The sequence below is a fragment of the Dama dama genome, chromosome 11 (genome assembly GCF_033118175.1).
Source record: "Dama dama isolate Ldn47 chromosome 11, ASM3311817v1, whole genome shotgun sequence".
In the NCBI taxonomy this organism is placed as follows: domain Eukaryota; kingdom Metazoa; phylum Chordata; class Mammalia; order Artiodactyla; family Cervidae; genus Dama; species Dama dama.
The window spans coordinates 82,363,379-82,376,364 of record NC_083691.1 but is presented as its reverse complement, the minus strand read 5'-3'; the positions used below and the strand labels follow the sequence as shown (position 1 = coordinate 82,376,364).

At 36.8% G+C, this 12,986-nt stretch overlaps 1 protein-coding gene across 3 annotated transcripts in view; it reads left to right on the top strand.

The window, feature by feature from the left end:
• The window catches only part of LOC133064987 (tetratricopeptide repeat protein 39B-like), a 36,700-nt gene that overhangs the window by 8,380 nt on the left and 15,334 nt on the right, over window positions 1-12,986 (top strand). For all 3 annotated transcript variants that reach the window (XM_061155562.1, XM_061155564.1, XM_061155563.1), the window contains exon 3: window positions 9,541-11,714. In XM_061155562.1, the coding sequence (XP_061011545.1) occupies window positions 9,711-11,474 (1,764 nt within the window). In that variant the 5' untranslated portion in view covers window positions 9,541-9,710 and the 3' untranslated portion in view covers window positions 11,475-11,714. The remainder of the gene's footprint in view (window positions 1-9,540; window positions 11,715-12,986) is intronic.

Here is a 12,986-nt window from a genome sequence, read left to right as displayed (position 1 = left end):
GGATCAAACCCAGGTCTTCCACATTGCAGGCATATTCTTTACCATCTGAGCCATCAAGGAAGCCTATATATACATACATATATATCATATCTTCTTTATCCATTCATCTATTGATGGACACTTACGTTGCTTCTATATCTTAGCAATTGTGAATAATGCTGCTTTAAAAATTGGGATGCATGTATCTTTTTGAATTAGTACTTTTGGTTTTTTCTAGTGTATACCCAGGAGTTAAATTGCTGGATCATATGGTAGTTCTATTTTTAGTTTTTTTGGGAAAACTCCAGGCTGTTTTCCATAGTGGCTGCACTAATTTACATTCCCACCAGGGTTCCCGTTTCTTTTTTTTCTTAATATATATGTTTTATTGAATATACTTACAATGTTACAGGTGCACAGCAGGGTGGTTCAGTTGTACATATACACATATTATTTTTCAAATTATTTTCCATTATAGGTTATTACAAGATATTGACTGTAGTTTCCTGTGCTATACACTATAAACTTTTGTTGCTTGTTGCATATCTATTTTTTTAATTAGAATTTATCATTCTATTCATACTAAGTCAAACAAGTGGATCAATATGTCATAAATTTTTTAGGCAAAAATTCATAAGTTTTCTAAAATATATATATTATACATATTATTTATATATATATGTATACAAATATTTTTCTACTATGCTTGAGAAAGAATATCAAAGAAAAGAAGAGATGGAGAAACTGGAAAACTTAAACTAAATGAAATGGGAGCACTGAATATGAAATAAAAAAAGTGAAGCTAGATAAAAGTAAAATATCATCATATAGTCCAGTTGTTTCTAAACATGGCTGCTCATTAGAAATATATCTGGAGCTTTGGAGGAAAAAAAAAGCAATATATGGGCATTTGTATTTTTCAAAAAATTCAAAGATAATTCTGATATGCATCTGGATTTTAAAAAATGATTACAGGTTTTTCTATCAAATGGTAGCTTTGGTGATATAGAATGATGTTTACCAGCTTTCACAATCCAAAAGGATGATTATAATTGCAAGCCATAATGGGGGCATGATTAATCTAACAATATAAAGTAATTATATACAGTTTGGGGGGGGGGGTCAAGCAGAGTGATGTAGTAAGTGGAAGTGCATACATGCACATGTTTTCATCTACCCAGCCAGTCTATGTCTTTTGGTTGGTGCATTTAATCCATTTACATTTAAGATAATTATTGATATGTATGATCCTATTACTATTTTAATTGGGTTTATTTTATGTAAGTCTTTTTCTTCTCTTGTGCTTCCTGTTTTAGCTTTTGTCGTAAAGCTGGTTGGATAGTGCTGAATTCTCTTAATTTTTGCTTGTCTGGAAAGCTTTTGATTGCTCCATCAAATCTGAATGGAGAATAGCCAGACAAAAAGCATAGAGCCAGACTCTACACAGCCAACTCTTGCTGGGTAGAGTATTCTTGGTTGTAGTTTCTTCCGTTTCATCACTTTAAATATATTGAACCATTCCCTTCTGGTTTGTAGAGTTTGTTGAGAAATCAGCTGATAACTTGATGGGAGTTCCCTTGTATGTTATTTGTTGTTTTTCCCTTGTTGCTTTTAATATTTTATATTTATCTTTAATTTTTGTCAGTGTGATTATTATGTGTTTCAGTGTGTTCCTCCTTGGATTTATCCTGCCTGGGACTGTCTGTGCTTCTTGGACTTGGTTGACTATTTCCTTTGCCATGTAAGGGAAGTTTTCAGCTAGTATCTCTTCAGATATTTTCTCAGGTCCTTTCTCACTCTCTTCTTCCTTTGGGACTCCTATAATGCGAATGTTGGTGTGTTTAATGTTGTCCCAGAAGTCTCTTAGGCTGTCTTCATTTTTTTTGTTGTTCTTTTTCCTATGTTCTGTTCTGTGGCAGTGATTTCCACCATTCTTTTCTCCAGGTCATTTATCCATTCTTCTGCCTCAGTTATTATGCTATTGATTCCTCCTAGTGTAGTATTCATCTCTGTTTATTTAGTCTTTAGTTCTTCTAGGTCTTTTATAAGCATTTCTTGCATCTTCTCCGTTGTTTCCCCAAGATCGTGGATCATCTTCACTATCATTATTCTGAATTCTTTTTCTGGAGGGTTGCCTATCTCCACTTCATTTAGTTGTTTTTCTGGGGTTTTGTCTTGTCCCTTCATGTGGGACATAACTTTCTGCTTTTTCATCTCGATTATATGGTTTGGCATTGTAAGCTGCTTTGGCATTGTGGTTCTTCTTGCTTTTTCTGTCTACCCTCTTATGGAGGAGGCTAAGAGACTTGAGTAAGCTTCCTGATGGTAGGGACTGATGGCAAAACTGGGTATTGCTGTGGTGGGCAGGGCCTTGCTCAGTTCAGTTCAGTCGCTCAGTCGTGTCCGACTCTTTGTGACCCCATGAACCACAGCACGCCAGGCTGCCTGTCCATCACCAACTCCCAGAGTCCACCCAAACCCATGTCCATTGAGTCAGTGATGCCATCCAACCATCTCATCCTCTGTCGTCCCCTTCTCCTCCTGCCCTCAATCTTTCCCAGCATCAGGGTCTTTTCAAGTGAGTCAGCTCTTCACATCAGGTAGCCAAAGTATTGGAGTTTCAGCTTCAACATCAGTCCTTCCAATGAACACCCAGGACTGATCTCCTTTAGGATGGACTGGTTGGCTCTCCTTGCAGTCCAAGGGACTCTCAAGAGTCTTCTCCAACACCACAGTTCAAAAGCATCAATTCTTTGGTGCTCAGCTTTCTTTATAGTCCAATTCTCACATCCATACATGGAAAAACAATAGCCTTGACTAGACGGACCTTTGTTGGCAAAGTAATGTCTCTGCGTTTTAATATGCTATCTAGGTTGGTCATAACTTTCCTTCCAAGGAGTAAGCATCTTTTAATTTCATGGGTGCAATCACCATCTGCAGTGATTTTGGAATCCAGAAAAATAAAGTCAGTCACTGTTTCCACTGTTTCCCCATCTATTTGCCATGAAGTGATGGGACCGGATGCCATGATCTTAGTTATCTGAATGTTGAGCTTTAAGCCAACTTTTCACTCTCCTCTTTCACTTTCAAGAGGCTCTTTAGTTCTTTATCACTTTCTGCCATAAGGGTGGTGTCATCTGCATATCTGAGGTTATTGCTATTTCTCCCGGCAATCTTGATTCCAGCTTGTGCTTCCTCCAGCCCAACGTTTCTCATGATGTACTCTGCATGTAAGTTAAGTAAGCAGGGTGACCATATACAGCCTTGACGTACTCCTTTTCCTATTTGGAACCAGTCTGTTGTTCCATGTCCAGTTCTAACTGTTGCTTCCTGACCTGCATATAGGTTTCTCAAGAGGTGGGTCAGGTGGTCTGGTATTCTCATCTCTTGAAGAATTTTCCACAGTTTATTGTGATCCACACAGTGGAAGACTTTGGCATAGTCAATAAAGCAGAAATAGATGTTTTTCTGGAACTCTCTTGCTTTTTCAATGATCCAGTGGATTTTGGCAATTTGATCTCTGGTTCCTCTGCCTTTTCTAAAACCAGCTTGAACATAGCTTTAATCCAATTATCTGCTGATGGGTTAGGTTGCACTCCCTCCCTGTTAGTTGTTTGGCCTGCGGCTACCTAACCCTGGGGTCTAGGAGCTCTAGGGTTAGTGGCCACCTTCAAGAGGGCTTACGCTAAGGGTGACCTTCCTAGACTGCTGCTACCAGTGCCCCTGTCCCTGTGATGAGCCCCTGCCTATTCATGCCTTTGCAGGAGACCCTCCAACACTATCAGGTAGTTTTGGTTCAGTCTCCTATAAGGTCACTGCTCCTTTCCTCTGGGTCTTGATGTGGGCAAGATTTTGTTTGTGGCTTCCAAGGCTGGAGTCTCTGTTTCCCCCAGTGCTATGGAAGTCCTATAATCAAATCCTGTTGGCCTTCAAGGTCAGATTCCTTGGGAATTCCCAGTCCCATTTTTGGATCCCTCAGCTGGGAAGCCTGACGTGGGGTTCAGAACCTTCACAACAGTGGGAGAATTTCTTTGGTACTATTTTTCTCCAGTTTGTGGGTCACTCACTTGGTGGGTCTGAAATTTGATTTTATGGTGAATGTGTCCCTCCTATCATCTCACTGAGGCTTCTTCTTTGTCTTTGGACATGGGGTATCTTTTTTTGGTGGGTTCCAGCACCCTCCTGTCAATGGTTGTTCAAGAGCTAGTTGCGATTTTGGTGCTCTTGCAAGAGATGAGTGCATGTCCTACTCCACCAACTTGAACAGGGTTCCCTTTTCTTTACATCCTCGCCAGCATTTCTCATTTATGTACTTTTTGATGATAGCCATTCTGACAAATCAAATGTGGTTTTGATTTGCATTTCCCTGATGGCTAATGATGTTGATGGCATCTTTTCATGTGTGTATGTTGGCCATCTGCATTTCCTCTCTGGAAAATTGTCTATTCATATCTTCTGTCCATTTAAAAAATTAGGTTGTTTGAGTTTTTTTTTTTTTTTTATGTTGAGTTGTATGAACTCTTTTATATATGTGGGATGTTAACCCCTTATCAGTCATGTCACTTGTAAATATTTTCTGCCATTCAGTAAGCTGCCTTTTAGTATTGTCAGTGATTTCCTATGCTGTGCAAAAGCTTTTACATTTAATTAGGTTCCATTTGTTTCTTTTTGCTTTTATTTCCTTTGCTCTTGGAGATAGCTCCAAAAAAATACTGCTACAATTTATGTCAAAGAGTGTTCTACCTATGTTTTCTTCTAGGAGTTTTATGGTATCTGGTCTTATTTAGGTATTTAGGTCTTTAATCCATTTTCAGTTTATTTTTGTATATGATATAAGAATATTCTAATTTCATTATTTTACATGTGGCTGTCCAGTTTTTCCAGCACCACTTATTGAAGAGACTGCCTTTTCTTCTTTGTATATTCTTCCTCCTTTGTCATACGTTAATTGACAGTAAGTGCATAGGTTTATTTCTGTGTTCTCTATTCTATTCTCCATTGATCTATGTATCTGTTTTTGAGACAGTGCCATACTGTTTTCTTTTTAAATTTTATTATTTGTTTATTTATTTATTTTTGGTTGTGCTCATTGCTGCACATGGACTTCCTCTAGTTGTGGCGAGCAGGGGCTGCTCTTTAGTTTGTGGTGCATGGGCTTTTCATTGCAGTGGGTTCTCTTGTTGCAGAGCGTGGGCTCTAGAGTGTGGGCTTAGAAGTTGTGGTGCATGGGCTTAGTTGCCCCACAGCAGGTGGAGTCTTCCGGGACCAGGGATCAAATGCATGTCCCCTGCATTGGCAGGCAGATTCCTAACCACTGGACCACAAGGGAGGTACAGTACCATACTGTTTTGATGACTGTATCTTTGTAGTATAGTCTGAACTCAGGGGTGTGATTCTTCCAGTTTTGTTCTTCTTAAGATTGTTTTGGCTATTTGGGATCTTTTGTGTCTCCATTCAAATTTTAAAATTATTTGTTCTAAAAAATTTTTTTGTTCTATTTCTGTGAAAAATGCCATAAGTATTTTGATAGGGATAGTACTTGAATCTATAGATTTCCTTGGGTAATGTCATTTTAGCAGTATTAATTCTTCCAATCTAAGAACACAGTATATCTTTCCATCAGTTTGTGTTGTCTTTCCTCAGAGTCTTACAGTTTTCTGAGTATAGAGATACAAATATACCCTTCTTAGGTAGATTTATTCCTAGGTATTTTATTCTTTTTAATACAGTGGTAAATGGGAATTTTTTTAAATTTCTCTTTCTGATAGTTCATTGTTACCATTTAGAAATGCAGCAGATTTCTGAATATTAATTTTGTATCCTTCAGCTTTACTGAATTCATTGATGATCTTTGGTAATTTTCTGGTGGCATCTTTAAGATTTTCTTTTTTTTTTTTTTTTCTCCTTTATTTATTTATATATTTTTTTCCAGTGGGTTTTGTCATACATTGATATGAATAAGCCATAGATTTACACGTATTCCCCATCCCGATCCCCCCTCCCACGTCCCTCTCCACCCGATTCCTCTGGGTCTTCCCAGTGCACCAGGCCCGAGCACTTGTCTCATGCATCCCACCTGGGCTGGTGATCTGTTTCACCATAGATAGTATACATGCTGTTCTTTTGAAATATCCCACCCTCACCTTCTCCCACAGAGTTCAAAAGTCTGTTCTGTACTTCTGTGTCTCTTTTTCTGTTTTGCATATAGGGTTATCATTACCATCTTTCTAAATTCCATATATATGTGTTAGTATGCTGTAATGTTCTTTATCTTTCTGGCTTACTTAACTCTGTATAAATCTTTAAGATTTCCTATGTCTAGTATTATGTCATATGCAAACAGTGACAGTTTTACTTCTTCCTTTCCAATTTGAATTCCTTTTATTTCTTTTTTTTCTCTGGTTGCCATGGCTAGGATTTCCAAAACTATGTTGAATAAAAGTAGTGAGACTGGGCATCCTTGTCTTGTTCCTGATCTTAGAGTAAATGCTTTCAGCTTTTCACCATGGAGTATGATGTTAGCTGTAGATTTGTCATAATGGCCTTTATATGTTTATGCTATTGCCAGGTATCTAGTATTGGATTTGTTTCTCTGGAGAACTAATATAGTGTATTACACCATAAACAATTTTCCAAGTCATTAAATATTCTATAATCTTATAGTATTTGCATATATTTCAATTCTATGGGTATCCTCTGTTGTAAGAAATTTAGATTATTTTCATTTTCATATTACAAATAATGCTGAAATGTATATAACTTGTGTAGATACACATCCCTGACTATTTCTTTAGAATAATTCCACAAATGAAATTAGAGTCAGAGTATTAAAAAATATAAAAGTTTTAAAGCATGTTGCCAAATAACTCTCCAAAAGGGTTATAGCCATTTATACACCTCCCTAATTAACCTACAAGGGTATTTGATTCTCTACTTTCATTAATATTGGATGTTATATTTTTAACTTGCCAAATTTGGTTTTTTTATGGATTTTTTTTCATTTGTATTTTGTTGATTTAAAGTGAAATTGAACATTATGCTCACTGGCAATTTGTTTCTGTCCTTTGCTAATTTTTCTGTTGGAGTGTTTCTTCTATCTAATTGATTCATGGAAATTCTTGCTATATTAAGAACTTCAGTTATTTGTATTCACTGAAATTTTTCAGACTCTTATAGATTTTTTTCAGAACCATACATTTTTAATTGATATATTCTTGACATAAAACATTGTGTAAGTTTATGGTTTACAACAAGTTGATCTGATGTATTTAGATATTGTAGTATGATTACCACTGTAGAGTTAGCTAACATGTCTATCATGTTACATAATTATCATTTCTATTTTGTGATGAGAACAATTAAGATCTAGTCTCTCAGACACTTAGAAGTTTATAATACAATATTGTTGACTATAATCACTATGCTGTGCACTAGATTTCCAAGATTTATTTATCTACTAGTTACAAGTTTATACTCAGACATTTCTCCAGTTTCCCTATCTCCCAGCCTCTGATAACCACCATTCTACTCTCTGTTGCTGCAAGTTTAGCTTTTTCTTTTTATAAAAAAGTTTTTAAATGAAGTATATACAGTGTTGTGCTAATTTCTGTTATGTACCAAAGGAATTCAGTCCATAGGGTCACACAGAGTCGGACGCAAATGAAGCAATTTAGCATGCATGCACACAGCATATATGTGTGTGTGTGTTTATATATATTTATGTATATATGGCTTGTAGCCCATCAGTCTCTTCTGTCCATGGGATTCTCTAGGCAAGAATACTGGAGTGGGTTGCTGTGCTCTCCTCCAGGGGGTCTTCCCAACCCAGGGACTGAACCCAAGTCTCTTATGTCTCCTACACTGGCAGGTAGGTTCTTTACCACTAGCGCCACTTGGGAAGCCTATACATGTGTATGTGTGTATATATATATATATATACATACATACATATATATACATATTTATATTAGTTTTTATTTTTTTCCCACTATGGTTTATCTCAGGATATTGATTATAGTTCCCTGTGCTATACAGTAGGACTTGTTTCTCCATCCTATGTGTAATAGTTTGCCTCTGCAAACCCCAGACTCCCAGTCCATTCCCCACCACTTCCCATCTTCTCCTTGGCAACCACAGTCTCTTCGCTATGTCTGTGAAGACTTTTACAGTTTTAACAGCAATTGATTATTTCATTCTGAATTTATCTTAGTAGATGTAAATCAAAAACTGTCATAGTCATATGATATTCATTTAGTTTAATGAGTAAGAGGCAGGCACTGTACTCTGTGATGAAGACAGACATGAAAGATGTGCTCAGAGCCGAGCCTTTTAGACAAATGTGTAATTAACTTAGCTTTCCAATGAATAGTGATAATAGTTGCTAATACTGAAGCATAACTAAACCTTAAGGTTTAAAAACAAACAATTTAAGTAGAATAGTATCTTTGAGGCTGTCATCTCCCTTTATTTATTTTTTTAATATTTAACATATTTTCCCTCTGTTTTCTCTTCCCACTATATAAAAATCTGTATCCCTTCTGCTTTTCTCTTTCTTTTCCTTTGATTATTCTCTGTTTCATTTTCCCCTCCTGTCATTTAACATATAAAAATACAAAATTAAAGTACATTTTAATCTATGTTCATAATTGTTGTAAAACATTGTGAAAATTACTATTGAAGCATTTTGCTTGCAGTTTCTTTTTTTTGGCAGTTTCTATTTTTAAGAATAGATTAATTGGACCTATTGTATTATTATGAATATATTAAGTAGCTAGTTGTTTGGAATTGGTTTTCCATTGTGCTCACATCCACCCAACCTTCCTACCAAGATATTATAGTAATGTTGTGATAAAAACTGTTGCATTTGAGCTTTTTTCTTAATTGCAACAATGCAAGGAAATCTTTCTAATTTACACAGCACTTTCCATTCCAAAGTCTTATATAACTAACCATAATATTTTATCAAGACGTAGTTTTCTGTGAAAATATATACAAGTACAGCAGTGGTACTAAGAATAACAGGTGTTGGATTTTTAATTCTCATAATCTGTATTCTTTGGTGTGGACAATTTACCCTTTCCTCTAGTCTTAACTCGAAACATATGTAAATACATTTCTCTTTCCAGCCAGATTCTTGCCCCCAAGGTCTTCCTACAGAGAATTCATTATCTTTGTTCAGCGGTCATTGTACGTTTCTATAACACAAATACACAAAAGAATGATCTTATGAAAATGATAGATTGGAGGGATGGTTCACAAAGGACCTCTTTGGTTTACAAAGGATTTGCTTCACAGTTTTCTAAAAGAGCATTTTTTTTTTTTAATATTTATTCATTTATTTGGCTGCACCAGGTCTTAGTTGCAGCATGTGGGATCTAGTTCCCTGACCAGGGATCGAGCCTGGGGCCCCTGCATTGGGAGCTCAGAGTCTTAACCACTGGGCCAGCAGGGAAGTCCCAAGAGCATGTTTTCTTTAGTATGTTCCAAATGATTTTAACTTTTCAGAAATTCATCTTCTAGGTAAATAAAATTATCTTTTTTTCTCCCCTTTGTCTGACATAGATGAGAATATCTTGATACTGAACCTCACAGCTCTAAGTCTGCCTCCATTATAACAGCAAGATTTCAGGCCGTGGAAGAAGTGACCCCAGTTAGGAGATCAGGAGCTACCCTCACTAAGGCCACATCTCTCTACTTCAGATACTTCACATCTCTAAAGTAGGGAAACGAATATGTCGCTTACTCTGAATAAAAGAGACGACATGGAGCATGAGTTTACATCATTTAGTAAGGGAGAAGATAAGGAGGACAAGTTTGAAGATGCCTATGAAATTATCCCTGCAGCAGCAACAATGGATCTAGTATCTTCCTTGGAAGAATGCACAACGGGATTGTATTTATTTCTAAACAACAGATTCTCTGATGCCATACATCTCCTTTATCCATGGTCAAAAAACAGCATATACCATGCTCTAATCTATAGCATCCTTATGGTTGTCAAGGCCTTCTTAACTTTTGATCCACAGGATATAGAGATTGGGATGACTGCCACAAAGGATGCTTTGAGAGTCTGTAACAATTTCCGAAGAAAATCTAGGGTGTTAAGTTTTTCTCGTCTAGTTAGCAAGCAGGGAATAAAGGCTATTAAAGAAGAGGAATTGCATGCAGAAGTCTGCTATGCTGAGTGTTTGATGTTGAAATCCACTGTAACATTTATACAGGATGACAGTATGTTTAGTTTTCTTAAAAGTGGGATCAACATTGGGTTAAGTTACCAAATATACAAAGACTGTCAACAAGTATTAACACAGATACCTGATTACCAAAGCAAGACCTACAGACACCTGGTTGGAGGCATAAAATTTGGACTTGGAGTACTCAACTTGTTATTATCACTTGTGCCACCAAGGACACTTAAAATACTCAATGTTGTTGGATATTCTGGCGATAGAGAGGTAGGCTTGACTTTGCTTCATGAGAGTGCATCTGAATCCCATATAAATAATATCTTTAGTGTTTTGGTTCTACTGTTTAATTACAATTATCTCTCCATAGCTTTTGGTGTTGAAAAGAACCATAGTTCTGCTGTGGAGAATCTCTTCCTAATCTACCTTCAGAAATTTCCAAACTGTGTCATACTTAAATTTTTCCATGCACGTTTTAGTATGCTGAAAGGATATTTTAAACATGCCCAGTTAACATTAGAGGAGTGCATTTTTATTCAGAACGAATGGAAGCAGGTTCAACACCTCTGTTACTGGGAACTCATGTGGTGCCACATTTTTCTGCTGGAATGGAAGCAGGCTTACCACTATGCCCATGTGCTGTTTCAAAACAGCAGGTGGTCCAAATCAATATATTCTTTTGCTAAAGCTTCCCTACTGGCTGTGCTTCCTCCTGATTTTGCGAAATCAGTAAGTGAGGACATGAGCTCCCTCTTCCTAAGCGTGGATAGCCTGAGAATCAGAATTTTGGGAACTTCTGTGCCGATAGAAAAATTTGTTGCTGAGAAGGGTCAGCGCTATGCGACAACTGCAGGCTGGTTTACAGCACAACCCATTCTGGAATTCATGTATGCCTGGAGTGGCTTCCGAGTCATAAGCAAAAAACTAGAGCTTATTTCAACCTGGCTATCAATCATTGACAAAGGGGAAGAACTTTTACAAGAAGCTCCAAACAAAGAGTATGTCATAGATGACATAAGTTTATTAAATTTACTGAAAGGTCTGTGTCTGAAATACTTAGGAAAATATTCAATGGCTGAGTACTACTTTAGTCATGTCATTCAAATGGAGAAATTGTTAAAATATGACCACTATTTGGTGCCATATTCTTACTATGAACTGGGAATTCTATACTATCTAAAAGGAGATTATGCCAGTGCAACAAAAACCCTAGAAAACATAAAAAATTACAAAGACTATTCCATGGAAGCCAGATTACAGTTTAGGGCTCACGTAGCCCTTGAACAAATAGCTAAAGAAAAAGTGATTTAAACACAAGTGTGGTTTTGTTATTTTTATGAGTGAAGTGTCTACTATCATCTTGATAATTAACAGGTAGAAAAATAATTTCTTTATGGAAGAAATCCAAGAAGAGGCAACTGCTAAGAGTCTGACTAGTAACAAGGAAGAAAGGAATTGGCCATTACTTTTTCCTCTTCCCTCCACCATACCTATAAAATGGAATGTTTTAGACTGGCAAATGGAGTGATGCATATTCTTGAAAAAGAGAAGGTAAATGATGTACATTTTATTTTTATTTTTTTATTTATTTTTTTAAATTTTAATTGGAGACTAATTACTTTAAAATATTGTAGTGGTTTTTGCCATACACTGACATGAATCAGCCATGGGTGTACATGTGTTTCCCATCCTGAACCCCCCCTCCCACCTCCTTCCCCATCCCATCCCTCAGGGTCATCCCAGTGCACCAGCCCTGAGTGTCCTGTCTCATGCATTGAACCTAGACTGGCAATCTATTTCACATATGGTAATACACATGTTTCAATGCTATTCTCTCAAATCATCCCACCCTCACCTTCTCCCACAGAGTCCAAAAGTCTGTTCTTTACATCTGTGTCTCTTTTGCTGTCTCGCATATAGGGTCATCATTACCATCCTTCTAAATTCCATATATATGCATTAATATACTGTATTGGTGTTTTTCTTTCTTACTTACTTCACTCTGTATAACAGGCTTCAGTTTCATCCACCTCATTAGAACTGATCCAAATGTGATCTTTTTAATAGCCGAGTAATATTGTGTATATGTATCACAGCTTTCTTATCCATTTGTTTAACAAAGGACATCTAGGTTGCTTTCATGGTCTAGCTATTGTAAACAGTGCTGTGATGTACATTGGGGTACATGTGTCTCTTTCAATTCTGGTTTCCTCTCTGTGTATGCCCAGCGGTGGGATTGCTGAGTCACATGGCAGTTCTATTTCCAGTTTTTTAAGGAATCTCCACACTGTTCTCCATAGTGGCTGTATTAGTTTGCATTCCCACCGACAGTGTAAGAGGATCCCCTTTTCTCCACACCCTCTCCAGCATTTATTGTTTGTAGACTTTTTGATAGCAGCCATTCTGACCGGCATGAGATGTTACCTCATTGTGGTTTTGATTTGCATTTCTCTGATAGTGAGTGATGTTGAGCATCTTTTCATGTGTTTGTTAGCCATCTGTATGTCTTCTTTGGAGAAATTTCTGTTTAGTCCTTTGGCCCATTTTTTGATTGGGTTTATTTTTCTGGAATTGGCCGTAGGAGGTGCTTGTATATTTTTGAGATTAATTCTTTGTCAGTTGCTTTGTTTGCTATTATTTTCTCCCATTGTGAAGGCTGTCTTTTCACCTTGCTTATAGTTTCTTTTGTTGTGCAAAAGCTTTTAAGTTTAATTAGGTCCCATTTGTTTATTTTTGCTTTTATTTCCGTTACTTGGGGAATCCTGCTATGATTTATGTCAGAAAGTGTTTTGCCAATGTTTTCCTCTAGGAGTTTTATAGTTT